General features: G+C 43.7%; 1 protein-coding gene and 2 long non-coding RNA genes across 3 annotated transcripts; 2 read left to right on the top strand and 1 right to left on the bottom strand.

Annotated features, from left to right (window-relative positions):
* The first annotated feature begins 3868 nt into the window (after positions 1-3868).
* LOC121342404 lies at positions 3869-12459 on the top strand. Its single transcript, XR_005953547.1, has 5 exons — positions 3869-4008; positions 6563-6814; positions 8875-9012; positions 9416-9545; positions 10956-12459. It is a non-coding gene; the product is annotated as an uncharacterized LOC121342404 (long non-coding RNA).
* On the bottom strand, positions 9006-14616 carry LOC121342405. The gene is made up of 3 exons (XR_005953548.1): positions 14496-14616; positions 9259-9415; positions 9006-9155 (listed from the first exon to the last, which is right to left on the bottom strand). It is a non-coding gene; the product is annotated as an uncharacterized LOC121342405 (long non-coding RNA).
* Positions 14617-14695: 79 nt separating this feature from the next.
* Positions 14696-18361, top strand: HEBP1 (heme binding protein 1). The gene is made up of 5 exons (XM_041416807.1): positions 14696-14708; positions 14739-14841; positions 14969-15107; positions 16612-16792; positions 18091-18361. The coding sequence occupies exons 2-5, from the start codon at positions 14764-14766 to the stop codon at positions 18260-18262; spliced, it is 570 nt and encodes a 189-aa protein (XP_041272741.1). The 5' UTR covers positions 14696-14708; positions 14739-14763; the 3' UTR covers positions 18263-18361.
* Positions 18362-21304: the final 2943 nt, after the last annotated feature.

Raw genomic sequence — 21304 nt, 5'->3', positions numbered from 1 at the left:
TGTTTCTGCAAATAATGCACTCACTCCTTCACGTCCAGGTCTGTCCTGGAACTCCTGGAATTGTAACAATAAGGAGCAGAAGAGAGACACCAAGTGGTCTAGTTGATAAAGAGAGTTGTTTTTTGGGTTTTTTTTTTTTTTTCAGATGTGAACAGGAAAGAGAATAGTTGTGATCCAAAATCTTTAGGTATCAGAGAGGTTTTTTTCCACTGATGTCACCAGGCTTCAGAGAGAGACCTTCCTGAGAACGCAGCACTTGCGGGGGCAGTCCCAGGTGACAAACTCTGGCGAAGCCATCACAGTTGTTGTTACTCTTTCCCTTCCAGGTCTTTCTGAATACAGAGTCTTTCTGTTCCATATGCCATTTTCTGTCCTCCAGGCTTTGATTTAAGAGCAGTGACAGTCCTGTATCTATGTAAATATTTACAGGATAGATCCTGGATCCTTTTCAAGTCTCAGTTAGCAACGCCTGTGATAGACAGGGCAAGAGCTGTCCAGCAAAGTGACTCCTTCTAAGAAAATGCTTCTGGTACCAATTAGAGCTGGGAGCAAAGGAATGGCAGAAAACAGCCAGAAGCAGGAGCTGGGATGTCTGGTGTCCTCATTTGTGATCTTCTAACATCTGGCACACACACACACAGTGCAAAAGCCCATCGTTTGCTATGCTTTTACAATTGTGGTGCAGCACAGCCCACTCTTAATTTCATGTGTCCCCACAAAAATGGCTTGTTCCCCAAGCCCAGAGTTCACTGTGAGCCTAATGGATTGCAAGGACAAGTGATTTGTGGTTAAACTGGTGCTTTTGAGGAACATATGACTAAGCAATATGTTCAGAGGATTTAACAACTTGCAAAGGATGAGAAATTAAGTTTTCCTTCTTTACGCTGTGACTGTAAGCTGATTTGCATATAAATTGGACCTGTCAAGTGTTTGAATATCAATCAAAAAGCTGCAAATAGTTCATTAATTTATGTGAATGTCACTGTTCATTTTATTTATTTTTTTTTCCCCAAAGCAGTTTGAAAAAGCCAAATGCTGAAAAGTTAGATACTTGGGGTTAGGCTCGAGAGCTTTGTGTAGACAACGTGGTCATTTAGAAAAATGTTACAAGAAAAAAGCATGAAAATACACAGCCACCAGCCCCTCATCAGCGTTAAGCCTGTGCCACCCCTTGCTTCTTGCCACCTGTCTGCCAGAGACTGCAGCCTTTTCCAGCCTGCTGGAGCTGAAATCTCTCCTTGCTCCTTGACCCTGAAAGGAGCCACATGAAACACTGCTATTTAAGGTTCTCAGGCTGGAGAAGGTCACTCGTGCAGAGCTGCACAATGGAGTGGTTGCACACACAGCCCTGCTGAAAGATCAGAGGGCAGTCACCTCCTGATGAACCGCTGAGGCAGGAGCTGTTCCCAGCTGTACCTTTTTCCAGGTGTCCAGAGGGAAGAAATAACCTGTATCTTTGCATTCCTACTAGTATTAAACCAATGTTTTTACCCATTCTTTTCATCCCATCCTGCTACTCTGCGTGGCTACATGGCAAGGCCAGGAACACCATCCTCTTTTCTCCTGTGCCTGGCTGAGTCCTTCCATGACAGGGTCATCACACAGGAGCAGATATTGCAATAAATAGGAAATGCTTGTTCAAATAACAAAATAAATACAATCAAGCAGTGAAGGACAACAGTAAGTAAAGGCAGGTAAACCCAGGAAAAGTAATTATAACATTTCTAGCAGGTGCAAAACACCACACTTTAGGAAGTTTTAAGTAGTGCAGATGACCATGGAGTTTCTAATGAACCCATGCAGTAAAACCAACAGCAGTTCACCTTCGCATGAGAAAAGGCCAAAAGATGGTCAGGACTGTGCAAAAGTTTCATTTGTGCAGCACCTGAGGCTGTGGGATGTGCCCACATGCTGCCTTCACGGGGTGTTAGTTGAGAGAGTTACTGCAGGGGTTGCCCCAGCCAAACTCCTCGTGGCTCTATCTCTAATCTAAGCATTGTTCTGCCAGCGCTGGGCACCCTGTGGCTGAGAGCCCAGAGGGAAGTGTCCAGTCCTTTATGAACTGGAGATGCAATCAAGAGAAGGAGAGGGTAGATAATAAGGTGATATGTTATACAAAAGGGAAGGCAGCACCTGCTGCAAGATCCCACAAACTGCCCAGCAGCAAGCATACATCTTAACGTGCCACTGGGAATTGCCCTCTTCCCTCTGAGCAGCTGGGTCTGGCAGCACTGGCTCGATGCATGCTGTGAAGTGTCAGGTTTGCTCACCCAGGGCTCGGTGTTGTGCCCCCGTGGAGGAGTTCTTGCTCGGAACATTCAAGCTGGTGTCCCTGTTTCACACTGGCCATCAGCTGTTTGCTTCTCTTAGCAGGGAGATACAAAGGCATAACAGGACTGTTTGCCACATGGTGAATGGGGAACAGCTGGAGGCAGATGATTGTTTGGGTTATTTGCCTGTTGCCTGGACATTTTGTTTGCTTGTTTGAGCCCTGAAAAAATATGTTTCCAGTTCCTCCGGAGGCTGGTCTGTGTTAAGCCTGTATATTGTGTGTTGACTTTAAAAACTGGTGTTTTATAACTTTGCAAATGAGTGTCCTGCTGTTTCAGTGGCAAGGCTCCACGAATAAGGCAGTCTTCTCAGAAATTTCCCTGCCACAGAGCCAGTGGGACTGGGGGAGCAGGAGCAGCCAAAACAACATGCTGCTGGTGTCAGAGAAGCAGATATCCCTGAGTTTGGTTCCAGTGGAACCTCTCTCTTCTTGACTGGATTTAAGTGGCTGACTAAAGAATAATGCTAGCTGATGTTGATGGACTGTGCTTAAAAGCCACTCAGCTTCCCTCACAATCAGCTCAATTGGTTTACACCAGCATCTGCTGTGATCACAATACTGCATTTTTAACTGCTCTGTCTGTATCACTTGCACATATCCCCTGGTTCCTTACTTCTGGGTGTTTGCTTTTATTCTGAGTGGCTGGGCAGTCCTTTGCCCTGTGAGAAAAGTGTCTTTTTTCTCACTGTATAGTGCAGTGTCTTGGCTGCGGAAAACTGAATTAAGTAAGAATAGGCTGGTCAGGAAGCAGAGAGGGTGTTCTTGCCAGTTGATGCTGGAGAAGTAATACTAAGAAGAATGCAGATCTGGCCAAGACACTCACAAGCAGTGCCATGGGTCTAGTCATGAGAGATGTGTGCAGCAATTCTCCAGCTTTGGGCTGCGGTGGCTGCACATCTTCTCAAATCACAGCACAATACCAGTTTGACACAGACATTAGACCAGAGTCAGGGGTTCGCCCCCTGCTTCACAAAATTCATCCCTTTAACACCTTGCATTTGTTTAGAAATCTTTTTATTAAGCACTGACCAGACCAAAAACCTGTTTGATTTGGCAAATGCAGACCTGGGGGAGGGGATCAAGGAAAAAGAACAACAACACTGCAGCCGATTCGTCTCTCCTTGTTTATTCCACTAGAAATAGATTTGGCAGAATGCATCAGGAATGAACTAATCAGCAGGGAATTAATTGGCGTGTTAGTTAAAAGGCAGGAAGAAGGCAGTGAACAAATTCATGACTGGATGGCTGGAGGGTTCAAGCAGCCAGAGAGAAGCACTGCATAGTGGAAACTGTGACTAGTAGGAGAAGTCATCCAGCTGTGCCGGAGAGCCAGCGGTTGAGAGCTGCCCAAAAGAACCGGGGGCAAAGATAACACCAGTGTCCTTGGAGACAGAGCTGTTTTTGAGAAGGGCTCCATCGCCCTTCTTTCCTTCCCATAAGGCTCCCATGTGTGGGGAGAGATGGCCAGTTTGCAGGAGTGGGAGGGAGGGGTAAGAGAGGTACAGCTGGAGGAGGCTCCACGGAAAGACTGTGGAACTGTGGAAAGCAGGGAAATGAAGAGGGACACGTCACTCGTTGCAAGCTGAAATGCAGAGGGGGTGGTAAGGGGAAGAAAAGGAGCAGGGAGGCAGAGATTTGAAAGCTTCATCACAGAAGGACTGGCCTCAAGAGCAAAGGTAATGCTTGTATACAATTCTCTGCCTTCTTTCCCAGGAATGTTTTGTTTCTTCCTCTGGAGGAGACAGATCCATACACCTCAGGAAGAGGCTGTTGCATTGAGGGACTCTAAAGGCACCTGTGGGAAGAACCAGGAGAGGAAGGAATAGGTGCAGACTGGCATGGATGTGGAGGTTGGAGGATTGCTACCTACAGTTCCTACAGAGAACAGGGGTGTGCAGAGTGAGAGAAATAGGGAGAAAGAAAGAGAAAGCAAATCCTTAGGCAGGCAGACTGTCAGACAGACAGACATGGAGAGTGCAAGGTCTGTTAGTGTCTAAGGAGAGAGAGAGGAAACTTCCTAAGAGGAAGGACCAAGTACAAAATCAGGGAGAGTTGAAGATAAGACATATCCTGAAAAAGCATGCACTCCTGGAGAAGAGGCAGAAGGTGAATATTACCTCCTCAAAATCAGCTGTACTTTACAGATCTATTGCAGCAGATGTTTGCTTTGCACCTGGATGGTTTTTTGGTTTTGTTTTTTTTTTCTTTATCCCCACTATAGCTGCCTGCTGGCAACAGCATCACCTTAGCTGTCTATCATCAGAGCTGGCAATCAGATCTTGTTTGACAGGGTGGTCAGGCTATTTCAGGGATTCAGGTGCCCTTCACCTTCACACAACACCCAGGTAGAAAATATGCACTGTAACTCTTAGTTATATGAAAAAGCACTATTTAACTCAAATTTGTAGCCAAACTTGAAAAATTCAGGAGGATATTGTTATTCCTACATATTGTTATTCTGACCTCAAACTGAGTGTGTGTGTGTGCACCAACATATAGCATTGTACCCACACACGTAAATTGGAGAATATTCCATTACAATGAATTTATAACAAAGGCTTCTGAAACGGGTGATAATCTAGCTGTACCATTGTGGCTGGCTTAACATTGTAGGATCCAATTTTAAAAATTATTTTTGGCCTTTTTCATGATCTTTCCGCCATTACATAATTCTACAAGCATATGCTAATGTTTCTTTCTTTCTTTTTTTTTTTTTTTTTGCTTGGAGACCTAACAAATGCCATCCGCTTTGCAAGTAGAGCTTGCAAATACTTTGATTGTTCTGGACTCACAGGCTTGGCAGCTTTCTCCTCTGAAAGCTTAGAGACCTTTCAAGATCCCAGGCTGGGAGTCTCACAGAACTGGCATTAGAAATTGTATGCAGCTACAATATACTTATTTTTTTTTAATAAGAAGCTGTTTTGGTTTATATAACTTAAACCTTCTTGAACCTAATACATAAAACAGAACATTTCAATTGGGTGTGTGTAAGTAATACAACCTTAAAATATTGCAATGGAAATAAAAGAGATAGAAGGAAAAAAAGACAGAAAGGAATTCCAACAGTTTGCAAAACTAGCTTTATTATCTATTGAGATCCTTTACAAAATAGAGAATCTTAAACATACTTTGATGTTTAAACACCCATTATCATTGGAGTGAGAGCTACATTTTATATATTTATGATTCACCTGAGATCAAACTCCCTGAGTCACTTAGAACTATATTTTATTTCCCTGTAAACGACCCAAAATCCAGAATGACTCTTCAGCTTCAGTCTGAAAGTAGCTCAAAAGGAACTTGAAAAAGTTATGCGAGAACAGACCTCAAATGAAAAGCATTAATGTAATTCACTTGCATTTCAATGCTCAAATGCAGAAAGAAATTCCTTAATTGTAAGTATCACTGCAGGGATTGATAACTGTAATCAACAACATCCTCTTCTCAAAGCAAGCATGGGCTTGAGCTGACACACTGGGATGCTGATGCACTCAGAGAGGGCACGTGTTTGGAGCAGTCAGAAGTACAGGGGAAGGTTTCTAGCCCTCTTGATGTACAAGGGGCAGGCAAGCTCTGCATCGTAAAGCAACAACTTGCGTGTCTGCAATAGGATGTGTGTGTTCTCCTCTGGCTCCAGGGGAGAGAGGGCTCTCTGAAATGAAGCTGGTATTAGAAGCAGGTAACCTGGGCAAATCCCCCATATCCTGTCAGTGGTGCACTTCACTCATCACGCTCTACCCCAGTTGTCAAAGTCTGAGGCAGATACCAAGGAAATCTGAGAGCTCTGTTGTGATTACCCACTACATTGTGAGGGAGGATGAGCACTGGAAATGGAGCAACAAGAAACCAAAGGGGTTAATGGGAGAGGGACAGTGCTCGGAGTCCAAATACTGGCAGTACTCCTTTGCTTTGGGGCAGGGATTCTGGCTTGGATGGCACAACTGCTGATCCCAGCAGGGCTGTGCTCAGGGTTTTAAGCTAGCTGAGCTCTTTTATCATGCTGAAGTGAGGAATCAAAAGGTTAAAGGATGAAAAAAATGTTGTGTAATAATGAGACAAATATGTTGGTCTTCACTGCCTGCAGATGAAGGGACTGTCCAGTGAATCACTGAGCCTACTCTGCTCCAAGGGCAGAATGTGATGTAATATTCTGACAGCACTTCATATTATTGTAATTAATAGTAAAAATGACAAAGCTAATATGTTGATATTGTTATTCTCTGCATTTAGGAAAGAGTTTCCATCCAAGGATGTGAGAGAGTTTTCTCTGTTTGTCCATCTGTGTTCTACCCTGATAGTACTTTCCAGTGCAACTCTGCAAAAGAGCAGAAGACATATTTGAATCGGCTGGGGACCTGGTTCCTGTTACAGAGGAATGACCCCGCAGACTTTTTCAGCTAGGAACTTTGTTAGTGAATATCCATTTGCTGTCTACAATTCCACCTAAGAGAGGGAAGAGTGCTCATTTTCTGTGTGCCTGAGGTATGAGAATCTACTTCAAAGATGATTATAACCTGATGTTTACTGTGAAAACAAATTACAGTAGACCCCCAGGAATTCAGGGAGCAAGGCTACAAAGAAACTGGTCTGTGAGGGGCCCTGCAAATAGCACATGTGGGTATTGTGATTCATTTGGACACCTGATGTCTTAAAAAGTTGGAGCTCAAGTAGCGTGGATTTTCAGTGTAAGATGTAGGTGGAATTTATTACCACCCTACTTTTAACAAATAGAGAAAGATCAAAGTATCCCAGCTGTGGGGTATTGAAACAAGTGGGAGTTGGAAAGGATAAGGAATGGACAATCTCTACAGGGAGTTTTCCAATTAGCTTGGAAGCCACACTGTCTCCTTGATGTTGGCAGCATTTTCAAATCATTTGCAATTAGACACATGGGTGTCTGGTAAGTCCTTTCCCATCGGGAAGATTAAAAAGGCATGTGCAGGGCACAGTCATTCAAAGAAAGGGAGAAAAAAAAAAGCTGTAAAGGCTGGTGCATTTATCTGGAAAAGCTGAGAGGTGGAGGAGGTGTGGTGTCAATGCAAATAGCTTCAAGAAGGTCCATGAAGACCTTTTCATTATGAGCCTGGGTGATGTTGTCAGACCTTCTTAAAGATCTTTATTTTGGCAGCTCTGAGTTAGCAGGAAGAAAAGGTGTGTGCATGTGTGAGATAGGAAAAAGGTAATTTATTTTTCCTTTAAATGAATACTGCAATTAGATGAAGAATACTAAATACAAATTACATCCTGACAGATGGAAAGTAATGTTTTTAAAGTATCATGACATTTTCCATTAGTATGGTTATATTCATAGTGATACTTTAAATAGTGGAAAAATAAATGCAGTTGCAATTAAAATGCACTAGTGATCAAATGTAAGAAAGGCACAAAGTGAAAGGAATTATTTATTTACTGTTTTATCTGCTACAGCTTCTGGTAGGTTTTGAGGAGACTGAATTCTTCCCAGATGATTATATTATATTAAAAAAGAAATTTAATGTCCTCATATTTTGCAATGAGATCTTAGGCTTTTTATGCATGTACCTGAACAGGAGAGTAATTCAGATTTTCTGGATGTGCCTGCTTCTCACATGAGCCACTCCATCACTGTGACTACAGATGACCAAAATCATCACTAAACCCCATGAACTTGGCAATGCATTTTTTCTGTTTGCTATGTGCAATATGTGCATAATGGATATTTTCAGCCAATTTCTAGCAGAACAGCTGTTCATGACTTTTTTTTTTTAATTAAAGTACCAGATTCAACACTATGGGACTAATTTATTAGGAAAGAATAACAAATCAGCATGAGTAAGCTGTGGAGAGACTGATCTATCCTCTTACACTTAGGGATGGTACTTGCCCAGGAGGGTGTGTAGGTTAGGGTTGACTTGGGAATGATGGTAAACTTGAAAGAAAACAAGGAGTTAGGTAAGTGTTCACATCAGTTCATATACCTGTCCTGTCAACTCTGCAGTTCTGCTCAGGAGGAACTGACTCCATGACACCAGGGCAAGGAGGAGATAGTACGTGGGGGGTGGGGTTACCTTTGAGGCTCCACCACCAGACAGCATCTAAGATGTTGCCGCTGGTTAATGGATCAGACCAAAAACAACAATTTTTTTTTATTCTGACCACTATGAAACACTTGATAAATTTTTCAAAGGTTGTTTACCTTGTTTCTCCCAAACACAAAGTAGGGATGCAGTGATTTTCACACTTTGTAGAACCTCCTGCTGACACAGCTAGAGCAATTGCAGCTATAAGGTGCTATCCCAACATGGCTACATAGCTAATTCCCCAGCTACTGCTGGTTGATGAAGCATCTCAGTACCACTCTGTTGCTTGAAAAGGAAGTGAAGTTCATACTTGAGAAAAAGAAAAGTCCCTGTGCTTCTGTAAAACCTATCCTGAGCAACTTGAACAACATTTTAAGTAAAAACATCACCAAAGAGAAATTTGGTGTTGTGATGACAGATGGGAAGTGAAGAAAGAGAAGAGAAAAGAAATAAAGCACTTAGCAAGATATTTTGTCTCCACAGAGACAGGGGGAAGTCAAGATCCTACAACAGCCATCATGGTGACTCTTTCTCTTTTCCTCCTCTTCATCCTTTTGCCCTGCAGTAAATCTCAGGAGGACTTTCTGGACCAGCATCAGAAATGGAACTACAGAGAAGGCGGTAGGAGGTCACAGGGGTGGTTCAGCATGCGAGGTGTTCAGTAACTCAGAGATGCAGATTCACTTATTTTGTCCTTGGAGTGAGATAGACAGTGCTCATTCATGACTGCTCTTTCTTGATTCCTGTGTAGCTGCTGGAGACTTCTGGAGAAAAAAATGCTTTTAGAAATAATCAGCTGGGGTATCCAGTAAGAGCAGAAAACCTGGGCACCTGGAGGCAGAGAATTACACTGTGAGGGAGAGTTACCTGCTTTTTAATTTAGATCCTCCATATGTTTAATATTTGGCATTTCATCGCAACTGAGTTGTGATGGGGAATGGAATCAAACTCGGAGCACTGGCTCGTATTTCCTTGAGCTGACACATTTCTTTTCCTCTCTTCCATGGACATCCTGCTAACCTAGCTGACAAGGTCAACATAGAAGGTGTTTACAGCATTACTCAAACCCTCGAGAAATGGGGAAATGACATCTTCTGGCAAATGAAGCATACCCTGCTGAACAACCCAAATGCTCTCCTGCCAGAGTTCTCCAGGTAATTCCTCTCATCTGGAGGTGGGATTCTGTCCTTTCCTGGGTGTCCTTCCCTGAGCAGGATTCATCTTCTTAAAGATGAATTTTTGTATTTTTCAGTTGGGAGGAAATAAAACACACTGTCTCAGTACCTGTTTTGCTACCAGCTCTGATTAGTAAACTGAATACTCTGCTAACTATTTATTGTGAAACATTCTCAACTGCTATCATTGTATTACAAGAATCTTCCTAAAGAAAATGCCCTTGGCATTTCTCACCCTTGTGAGAACAGGCTGGAAAAAATTAATTGTTCTACAAATCCACACATGGGCTTGGCCACAGATCAGGGAAAAGAAGCTGATTTGGTCTGTGATGTTTTTTTATTTCAATCTTTAACACCTAAATCTGAGAAAGCTATTCACTAGTTCATGTCATCATATTCCCCCTTTGCATTGCTGAAGATATTAACTGTTGAACAAACTCACAAAATTTACTTCAATCCCATATATCCATAGGAAAGGCTGAAAAAGAAAGAGAGGGAAAAGGAATACTGGGAATTGCTAGAATCCTAATATCACTTAAATCAGAATTGTTCCTAAAGCAAGTAAAGTGGCTGTCTTCCATAACTAATTGTTCTCTTTTGGAACAAGAAAAAAAAATGTTTGCAAATGTTACACATTGAACCAGTTGAGGAGGAAAGGTTAGAAGAATAAAAAAGGCATTGGGCAGGTGGTCACATGTAATTGTACAAATTAGGGTTTCAGGAGGATGCATCATAGATTATACATTGGCCTTTGGCATCAAGTGGATTTCTCCATGGCTGCATGGTGGCTGTTACTAGCACAGAATTCATCACAACGTTCCCGCTGACAGTGCTGAAATTCATTGGTGCCTCAGATTATCAGGGACGATATTAAGTCTTGTATTTGGAAAGTTCTAACTTTAGTCCAGGAAGATGTGATGAGAGTATCCAGCCATATATCCTGTACTGGGCTTTGAATGACAAGTTTGCTGGCAAGGACGCAGACTGGTCCATTAGAAATGTTGAGGACTAACAGTACTCCATGGAAACCACTGGCCTAGCCTCCAGGTGTACTCCTAGTTAATTATTACTATTTTTTACTAATTATTACTTATTACTAATTAAAGTTAGTTAATTATTACTAATTAAAACAAGGTAGTGGAAAGACCATGTTGCTCATGCTGGTCCTGAAGCTTGTGCTTTCCAGGATTCAGATGGGGCACCTCAGATGAACTCCCATCACTGAAGAGCAGGGTAGATTTGAAGCATCTTTTGGTGCTTCAAATGGCTGCAACTCTTTCATCATCAAGGGCCCTTACCCAGCAAGAAACAAAGGTCATGGTAAATTACTTTGCATGCTCAGAAACACTCCCTAAACCGAGTTATTCTTCTGTATTACTCTCTTTGTAGTCTCCGCCCTGTCTCTGCAGCTGTGGACAACCTTGTAAGGGAAGTCCAGTCGATAAGGAAAAGGCTGGAAGAACTGAACGAACGCCTCAATGTCATCAGCAAAACTGTCTTTCCCCTTCGACTGAATGCTCTGCAGAGCCAGAGGCGTGGCAATATTCAGCTCCGGAGACTCCCAACACACAGGAGAAGGTTATATGCTCTCAGAAGACCTCAGAGCACTTAATTCTCTACCAGAAAAAGGGGAAATCTTTATTTTTTTTTCATCTGCTTAAGCCTTTCTCAATGGGACATTGCTGGAGAGAAAAAAAAGTAAAGCACACACACAGGTCAGCTTTGCTAAGGAGATCAGAACTTCTGCATTTTGTTCCTGCCTTCCAAACCTAGGTCAGGAGGCAAAACCTGACCCTGTTCTTTAATGATGGCTGTTTTGTGTCCCAAGCAAAAACAAGTTGACAAGCTCAGTCTACTTGAGCATGAATACCTTTATTCTATACAGGCATTCTTTTTGCTTACCAGAGGAAGGTTTTTCTGTAAATATCAGGTGAATTTCTCTCTCTGCCCTATTTTTAAAGCACTCCATCTGAAACAGCTGGGGAATTTGAACTTCAAAAGTGCTGAACAACTGATGAATGCAGAAAGATGGATTAGTGCTTGGCACTTCCAGCTGGGCAGGGAGAGGGAGAGGAAGTTATCTTTCAAAATATTGCCTTAACCTATTGTCCACATTCATATGTTCAGAGGGTGAGTAGGGCTGGATAACCTTGGTCTGTACATCATGCTTCAACACTGAAGATATATCAATTGCTAGGGACCAAATATGAACATACACCTTCTGCAAAGAGTCTTTTTCTAGCTACCTCGAACTGTGCACTCAGAATGGTTTTATTCATAATTTCCAGCACTCTGAAACATACTGAACTGATTTTTGCCAAGACTCGTAGAAACCAGAGGATTTTTAAATTTTTTTTTTTCCAAAACTATTTAGATACCTAATGGCAAAGACAGGTGTCTGGAAGGATTTTCCAAAATAGCTTAAGAGACTCTTCAGTCCCCAAAATCACAGATTCAATTGGTGTCTAGTTCACAGAGTATTTTCTCCACATGCCAGCACTGACCTCCAGACATTTCCCAACATCCTTTAGCACAATTAATATCTGTAGAAAATTAACAACCACACTTTCCAAAGACTTTGGTCCCTCAGGGATTACCCAGAATACCCTGCCTTCAGCTTGTCTGCCTGTGTCTTCCTGACAATAAAGCTGGTGATAAAAAAAGAGTGCATAAATCAAATTATGCACTGAATGGAGGATAGAGTGGCCTTGCATTTCAGGTCTCTAAAGATAAATCAAATACAGAGATTTCCATTCAGCACTGTAGTCAACTGTGCATATGAAATGTGTTGAAACATAAGAAAGAGAGTCAGAGAGGAAAAGAAACAGGTTGTCTTTAAGGTCTGGATGAAGCAATTTATGAGGACACAAATAAAGAATGGATTATGTCTAAATGATTGTGGGGGTGTCTGGCATGTCAGTTGTTTTGAAAACATTCTCCAGTCACAGTGAGGATGCAGACTAGCTATTTAAGGATTCCCAAAGCCTGAGTTTATGGAAAGAAATTCAGTGACAGTACAATAACCTCCAAAAGGAAAGGGGTAAAAACTAGTTTCATATGAAATCTTTCAGAATGGACCAGAAGAATTAACACAATAAGAATTTTAGCTTCAACGTGGGAGTTAGTTGAGTGGGGGAGGTATGAGACAATCTGGAAATAATTCCCGGATGTAAGTTCTCTGAGTTCAGGTTTTCAGAAAATAACAAAACTCGATCTTGGCTCTCTTTGACTTTTGCTTGGGAACTTGAAATGCTGCTTAGCTAGAGAAGGGGAAAATCAAGACTGTGAAAAGGCTGATAAAAAGATACAGTTGTGCCTTTGTTGAAGTTGTCATCATAATTTCTCAGGAAATGTAGAGCATTTTGATCCCAGAATATATTCACATAAATTACAAGGAATAACAGGAGAGAAAGGCTCCTAACTTCTTGTTATTCTGCATTCAGAGTTTCTAGGTTGTGCTGTAGCAACAGCTGCATCCTTGCACAGACTGCTGATCCCTCCAAGGGATGCTTTGCTTGGGGCTGTAGGGACTGCTGGTTATTTTTGCCTGTCTGGAGGAAGAGTACAAGATAAATGTTAGCTTTCATGGTCATATTTTAGACACAAGCATTTTATCAGGCAACCTGAAGTTGTATAAATTGAGGACTACTTAAAACAAAGATGAGACTTCCCTAAGTCCCTCAAGTTACAGATGGCTGGTGGTGGGAGGCCAGACCAGATCATTGCATACTTTTACTTTATACCTAGATGTCCACCACCAGCTTCTGCCAGAGACAGAGGACAGGGATAGTCTAACCCAGTCCACATATTCCTACGCTGATATGTGCAAGTTTGTAGTCTTGGCAAAACCTGCTCAGCACAATGGTGAAAGTCACCATCTACTTTAAAAGAGAACAAATAAGCTGCAGCATGCAATGTATATTACAATTCTCAAATTTCTTGCATAATGGTGAATAAACCAAGTAATATAAATGGTTAATAAATGACTAGTCTGTGACCTTGTCACCAGTGACAGCAGCCCCGTCATTCACTGTGAAAGCCCATGCCAGGCTCCAACCCAGCTCCCTGACCTGGACACAGCCTGTTTGATCAGATGATAACAGCCAGCTTCTTTAACCTCTTTGCACGACCCTCTCTCTAGATGGAAAATTTAGTGTCCTATTTATCTTATAATTTTACTTTTTGCTCTTTAAGAGTGTAGGAAGGCTATGCGCCAGTCTGCTTCTGCACTGTTCACCTTCTATTTGAGGAGGCAGCAGTCCAGCTGAGCAACTTGAGATGCCTCTACCCCATCTGCCTGGGAAGCTGGCCTGACCCATGGGACTGATTCCCAGGGACTGGTATTTGTATTTCTGCTTCTGCTAACCTCTTCTTAAAAGATCCTGGGTAAGGCACTTTCTCTAGCTGGCACTTGTCCTTAGAGGCGGCTTATACAACAAAAAAAACCACTTGTCACAAGGTGTCTAAGTCTTCTATGCATATAAATGTATCCAGCTACAGAAGCCATCTAAGCTCTCTGCTGTGTTCATTTACATTTCTGGGAAAGGATCTGGACGGAACTTTTAAACAGAGGTGACCAGGTGGGTGGTCAGTGGAAGGAGATCAAGTATCATTAGGAACTTCTAAAATCTACCCTTACAATATCCAGTGGCTAGACCACCTCCTTAAAACAACTATGTTCCTCTTATTTATTAAAAAAAAAAAAAAAAAAAAAAAAAAAAAAAAAAACCAAAAAAAAAAAAAAAAAAAAAAAAAAAAAAAAACAAAAACAAAAAAGAAAAAACAAAACAAGAGGTTATGATTTTGCAACTCCAGGACCATGGTGCCCTTCCACGCTATGCATGACACATTTTGCCAGTAGTTCCCTTTTCCTGTATTTCATTCCTTTCATATCCCCTCTCACATTTCCTGTCTCCCAGAGATGAATACCATCTGTTCCCGCACTTCATGACTCCTCGCACTTCCCGGCGCCCTCCACACTTCCCCCTCCGCCGCTCCCGGCCCCGCGCCGCCGCCGCTCCCGCCGCCCTCGCACGGCCCCGGCCCCGCGGCCCCGGGCTCGCCCCAGGGGCGATAGCCGCGCTGCGGGCGGGGCGGCTCCGGCCCTCGCACCGCCTCCGAGCGGGGCAGAGCCGAGCCGAGGCGAGCCGAGCCAGCAGGGGCAGAGCCGAGCCGAGCCGAGCCGAGCCGCGGCATCATGCTGGGCATGGTGAAGAACTCGCTGCTGAGCACGGTGGAGGCATGGCCCTGCCGCCTGCTGAGCAAGGGCGAGAAGGTCTGTGCGGGGCGGGCGGCGCTGCTCCCGGGCCGTCCTGCGCCGAGGCGCTGCGAGGGAAAGCGGGGATCGGCCCCGGGCAGCGCCTTCCTCCTGGCGGCGCCTCCATCCCCATCTCCTTCCCCAGGATCAGGTCAGCTACGAGGAGAGGACGTACGAGGGCGGGAGGTTCGCGGCGGTGGAGCTGATGGGGAAGCCGTTCGACGAAGCCTCGAAGGAAGGGGCGGTCAAGCTCCTCAAGTATGTCGGAGGAAGCAACGACAAGGGTGAGAGATGCTGCCTGCCCCGCGGGGCTTGGCGGGTGTTTGTGCTTGAGGCTTGGTGAAAGCAGGATGTATGGAAGCAATGGCACTGCAGGCCCGCCTGGCTTGTGGCTCCTGGCACTGGGGTCTTGGATGGGGATGGCCCCTCACTGGTAAAAGTAAATTTGCAACAGGATAAGTTGTGCCCAGCCAACTCATGCTATGAGTCCACTTATAACCCATCTCTGTGTCTCCACTTATAACCCATCTCTGTTTCAGGATGAAATCTCAAAAATTATTTGTTTAAACAGGAATGAGTTACCTTGCAGCTGGGATAACATGAGGACAGGCAGACATGTATCTATCACAGCTCCCTGGGTGAGCAGTAGCTGATGAAATCCAGGTTATCTGGGACACTTCAGTTCTATGATGTGCCCTTGTGGGCAGTGAAATAACAGTTACGACCTTGATATTTTATCTGGTTATTTTTATTCATGAAAAGGTAACGAACAGTGAGCTTCCTTTTTAATGGTTGTATTTTAATGTTTTATGGCAGTGCTTCCAGGTGATTGCTTCATCTTACTAAAATGTGTGCCATTGAATGTTAACCATTCATAGCAGGAGAAGACTACAGAGTAGCTCTGAGGCATATATATTTCTTAAACACCTTTCTCCAGCATCTAGTAGAGGGACTAGTGTAGTCTCTATCAGTAGGAGGTGGATGCAGTCGGGAATGGTGTTTGCAGCAACATTTTTGGAAAGGTGATGATTGCTGTTGCTGTAATAGAAAGGTGCCTTCTATAACATGTGACACAAACACAGGTATGACATCAAAGGAAAATAAATGAGAAAGATGGCTTGATCTCAGCTGTTTTTATGGCTGCCCTGGTAATGAGGTTTAGAGGTTCCCTACTGCTGCAAGAAAAGTGAAGAAAAGTGGTCTTCAGTGCCATGTGGTACTTCTTGGTGGTAATGAGTAGGAAAAAGCCATGCTGGAGTGCGGAAAGCATGGACAGTCCTGCTGAAAGCCATAACAGCACAGAGGTTTGGGGCACTGGAACTTGTAGGATGTCTGGAAGCATTTGGGAGGTTTTAAGAGAGAGCTCCTGTCAGTCAGTATTGGCTGTGGGCTCACGACTAAGTGCAGATAGTATTAATTTAAATGCTGATGTAGATTTATACGTGCCACTGGCCTGCCCTGGAGCTACAGACCCTGCTGTCTTACAGCTGACTTGTCAGAAGAACAGAGTGTCTAACTGAACCACAGAAGCAGCACCATTAATAAAAAGCATTCCAGAGGTCAGCTGGGACACTTCTTTCCCGGGCTCCTGGTGTGGAGAGGGAGCTTGGCCCAAGCAGAAGCCTGATGATGGCTGTTCTGCTTCCCTAGAGTAGCCCAGTCCTGACAATGAGTTTGCTCATATGAGGAGTTTTCCAAAATTAAAATTAGCTTTTGTGAATTCCCTGTTAATTTTGTGAGTTCCTGAGAGCCTAGACTTCTTTAGTAATGTTTGTATGTCTGTTTCAGGGGTTGGAATGGGCATGACTGCTCCTGTCTCCATCACTGCTTTTCCTGCTGAAGATGGCTCCTTCCAGCAGAAGGTGAAAGTCTCTCTGCGGATCCCGAGCCAGTTTCAAGACAACCCTCCATGTCCTACTGATGAAAGTGTTAAGATTGAAGAAAGACAGGGGATGACCATTTATTCCACGTAAGGAATGCATCCTGGGATCTTCAGTCTCCAGTGATGAGGTCTTTAGGGTGCTCTGATAAGCAGTGTTTTACCAGGAGTGCATGTGGCAGAAGGAGATGGAGGAGTATGTCTAGGCTGAATACAGGTGTATTATGTCACTTCTTACCCCTGGTCATGCTGCACTGATGTGGAATATGGATTTTTTTCCACTGGGTAAACAAGTGTGGAGGCTAGCCCTGAAAGATACTGTGCTATTTCTATTGTATGAATCTATGGTTTTCCCCACTTTCTGGGTTCCAGATTGTTCATAGTCATTAAGAATGTTCTTTGGTGCAGTTCACAAACTGTCCACTGAAGCCCCACTTAGATGGACTCATACCAGACTCCACCATGGAAACAAGGAGCCACTGCATTGCTTCAAGTCACCTTTGAATGTCTTGGGGTGTTGACTGACAGGCCTGGACTCAAACTAGCATCACAATAAGTTCTTCACCTTGTCCTTACCCTTTGGAGATTCCCCTGCCTACTTTCATGAACTGTTTTGGCTGACTCTAACTGACTTCTTTCTTGCCTCCAACTGCTGCTTGGCCTTTGCTCTGGGTGTGGGCCCTTTCTGCAATATCAGCCTGTTTTGTCTCAAATTTCAGCCCTGAGGGAGGGTGGTGAGGTGCAGGCTGACATGGAAACAGTTCCTGTTGGTGGGAGGTTGACATAAAGCAGACCCATTTCAGTCCACACCTTTTAAAGGGCATTGTGTTCTGTAATTGCCAGTTGTGTGTTCCTACCTCCCCTTTTTCTTGGGCTAGCTCGAGTTTGGCTTTCCTTCATGTTCTTTCCAGCAGACGGTTGTTCATACCACAGTGAACGTGGTTGTTGACAGCATTGGTGGGGACTGTGGGCTGAGCTGACTTGGAGATAACCTTGTATTTTAGAAAGTTGTTTCTCTGATATGGTGCTGATTGACAGGGCAGGGCCATTCTGCTGGCTGACATACGTGGTGCTGCTTGGGGAGAGCCCTTTGGGACCTCCCAGTGGATGACTGCCCAGGGACTTTTGTTATTGTGCTTGGTGGGCCCAGGTAGATTTTATCTCATGCACTTGCAGGTTGCATGTCACCCTTGGCTGTGTCACCCATGAGATTTCATCTGTCCCAGATGAAGTGTGCTGCTTCACAATGAACAGTGCACACATGAGTGCATGTTGGCAGGGCCTGGATCAAAATGCATGTCTAAATATACCGTGGCTATTTATTGTTCTCTCTTTCCTCCTTCTGTGCTTTTCCAGGACTGCTCAACACCTCTCTGGTTTCTTTGCAGGCAGTTTGGTGGCTATGCCAAAGAGGCAGATTACGTGAGCTATGCTGCCAAGCTGAAGGCTGCTCTGGGGAGTGATGCTGCATACCACAAGGATTTCTACTTGTGCAATGGTTATGACCCCCCCATGAAGCCCTACGGACGCCGCAATGAGGTCTGGTTTGTGAAGGAGTGAACGTCTGGCTCCCCTTGGTGCTGCCTTGCTCTGATAACCTCCCCACACTATGTCCCTGATCTCTTTAAAATAAACTAAGAATTCAGCAGAGGCAAAAAACTATCACTGCCTTTTTCCATGCCTATGCCTTAGTCTTTCATGGACCATAAAAGTCATTTTAGAAGAGCACTTGCTGACCTCCTGATGGTCCTGCTCCTTCATTCCAGACCAGGTCTTCAGCCACACAGACTCTCTTGATCTCTCCATGGCTTGTTTTTATCTCCTTTGTGCTTCCAGAGTTCAGTGCTGAGAAAGCCAAAAGTACTTAATTGACTGGTGCCTGACAAGAGTCACGTCCAAGTGTAGGCAAGACTATTAGTCTCACCTGAGACGGGCAGGGGAACATGACAAAAGTGCATACAGAGACTTTTTTTATCTCCTTCAGTTTGCTGCAGCTGTAAAATGCTGCTTTTATCTGTGCCATTCCACAAACAGTCAAAAGGGACACAGGCATTGCTGCCAACACAGCATAGAGAAAATAAACATCCTTTACATTAATTCAGGGCATGCAGAAGATCAGCGCTTCTGTCGTCTGTCTGAGAAATGCCATTCAGAGAAAGATCCAGATTCTGTCTGCAGCTTTCTTTTGTTTGAGGAGAGATGTTTTGGCGTGTGCTGTGTCTTCATCTCAGCTAGCGGCTGGACAATGTGACCTGGAGACCTCAAGATTGTTTCTTCACCTTCCTATTACTTCTGTGTAACATTACTTTAAAACTAGCCTGTGCAAGGACCAAAGCAGAATGTGTGTGGTTATCTAATTGAATTAGAGAAATGCAAGGCTGGGAAGAAAGCAGATGTTTATTACTTGTGATCTGAGGCTGTATTTGAAGAATGGTGAAAATACCATGGGTGCCAATCTAAAAAACTTTTCTTAAAAGGTGTCAATTTTTGAAGAGCTACTCAGACCAACTGTTTTCTTTAGAGGAAGAAAAGGAAAACATGGCTGTCCTGGAAAACAGGGGCTTGGGTCAAATAATGAGTAGACTTTGGAAGCTTCAAATACAATAGCAAGTGTGGGTCACATTTCAGGAAGAGTGGCAATGTTGAAATGTCAGGCATCAAACCAGCATTTTAGCTGTTGGCTCTGCCAGGGACACAGCAGAGTGCCCACAGTGGGAACACTCACCCTGCTGCTGGGTGTGTATAATTCACTACCTGTGCTAAAAGAGGTGTGCTCCTCTGGTGGTTAAGTGCCCCATAGTTCAGGTGCTTTCCAAAAGCCATTTTTCCCTGGAGCTGAAAGAGACATTTGTCAGCTGGCATTGTGGCTGCTGGCTGGTCAAGCTGTTGCACGTGCGCCTGCTTTCTGAGAACAAATCTCAGCAGGAAAAGGAGAAAACCTGAGGTTTTGATGTGCTTTCCTTTTCTCTCTTGCTGAGCTGTATAAGAGCTTTGCTGTGAACTTCATGAGAGTTTCAGTCACCTGTGTGTAAGAGCAGCTAGTTCAAGATGGTAAAAAGAGCAGATATCATTTAATTAAGCAAAAAACCAAACAACAATGACAGGGAAAAGATATTGGCTGTGGTTAGTGATTGCAGTGCAGGGGAGGAAGAATAAAAAGAGAAATCAAGACAAACAAAGAATTGGGCTTTTGAAGGAATTTTTGAAGCAGCAAATGCCCTTTTAAGCTTGTCCCTTTGTTCAAATCCAAAGGAATCATTCATGTCCCAGATTATTTTAACCTGTGTGGGCGAGGAATGGAGGAGCACAGTATTGTCCATTTTGTGCCTTCCCAGGTTAGTTTTGGGCTTTTGTGGATACAGTCTGGTGACCTGTGGTGAATGCCTTTCAATGATCAAACCTTGAAATTTCTCAAAGTTTGTCTTGTGAAATCTCAGATGTTAGGGATGCCAGTAATAAACCTGGTATAAACAGAGCTGCACAGCTCAGCAGCATGGTGGGGTTCTTTTATAAAGTGCATACGCTCTGAACAGAGAGTGAGAGCTTCAGACCCAAGAGTGAGAGTAAACATCTGTAGGCTCTGCCTCTGCAGCCCTGATACTGACCTTTTGCATCAGGCAGGCAGGATAGAATTTCATAAACATTGTTATATAATGTCAAAGCCTTATGCAAACTGAATTGCCTTTTCTGTACACACAAAGATACCTGTGTTTTGTCTGCATTTTCTAGTTTTGAAATAAATAAATAAATAAATAATGATATTGTGATTTACAACTTCTGTTCTGATCACTGACTTTGTGAGCTCAGTGGGAGTAGTTGATTTACTAGACCGTAGGTTGCCAGTTTATCTTTCTGTTTGGGGTACTAATCATGTCACAGCATTTATAAATAGTCATAATGCTTTTTCCAATAAATCACTATTTTGGGTATCCTGGTGTGGCTCTGCATTATCTGACTGTGAGAGACAGGAGCTGATGAAATAATCTCCTTCATTTGTTCCAGCCATTGAGAGGCTTTGAGCGATGTATTTCTGTTAATGTAGGAACAATGGGCTCGCTTACCTGACGAAAATTATGTGTTCCTGTGGCTGGGGTTCACAGACAGTGAACACATTAATGTTCAGGCAAATACTGGTGACTGATTTTCAACATGATCTATGATCCAGAAATGTTTGACATTGTGTCCCATTGAGGTCCATCTAGCTTGGTGCCCTGTCCCTGTGATGGACTGTAGTGGACACCTGAGACAAGATTACAGGAACAGTGCAGCTGTGGGCTCAGACCTCCTCTAAATATTTCCCTATCTCTAATATAATGTGGCCCAGCGATTTTTGTTATTGTGCTTGGTGGACCCAGGTAAATTTTATCTCATGCATTTGTCAGGTTGCTTTCTAGAAATAATGTAGTTACTATCCATGGCATCCTTTCGCCCTTGGTTATGGAAAGGTAGAAACGCTCTTTGTTGGAATGTTTCCAGCAGGCTGTCTCTCTGCTCCTTAGGCAGCTTTTGATATGCCTCTGTCACTGCTAGTGAACGTTTGTTTGGACAGCCAGAGTCGCTGTTGACATTGGAGGATTTCCAGCCACCTCTTTGTGCTGGGGC

Source organism: Onychostruthus taczanowskii, unplaced genomic scaffold (assembly GCF_017590055.1).
Source record: "Onychostruthus taczanowskii isolate IOZ18803 unplaced genomic scaffold, ASM1759005v1 scaffold53, whole genome shotgun sequence".
Classification (NCBI taxonomy): Eukaryota; Metazoa; Chordata; class Aves; order Passeriformes; family Passeridae; genus Onychostruthus; species Onychostruthus taczanowskii.
Note: the sequence above shows the minus strand (reverse complement) of the source record. Positions and strands in the feature narration are given on the sequence as shown.

Excerpts from the sequence above, each read along its gene's own strand:
- HEBP1 (XM_041416807.1), top strand. The coding sequence starts at position 14,764 with ATGCTGGGCATGGTGAAGAACTCGCTGCTGAGCACGGTGGAGGCATGG. Across the intron at positions 15,108-16,611 it reads CGGAGGAAGCAACGACAAGG|GGGTTGGAATGGGCATGACT; the intron begins GTGAGAGATGCT and ends TGTCTGTTTCAG. Across the intron at positions 16,793-18,090 it reads GGGATGACCATTTATTCCAC|GCAGTTTGGTGGCTATGCCA; the intron begins GTAAGGAATGCA and ends GTTTCTTTGCAG.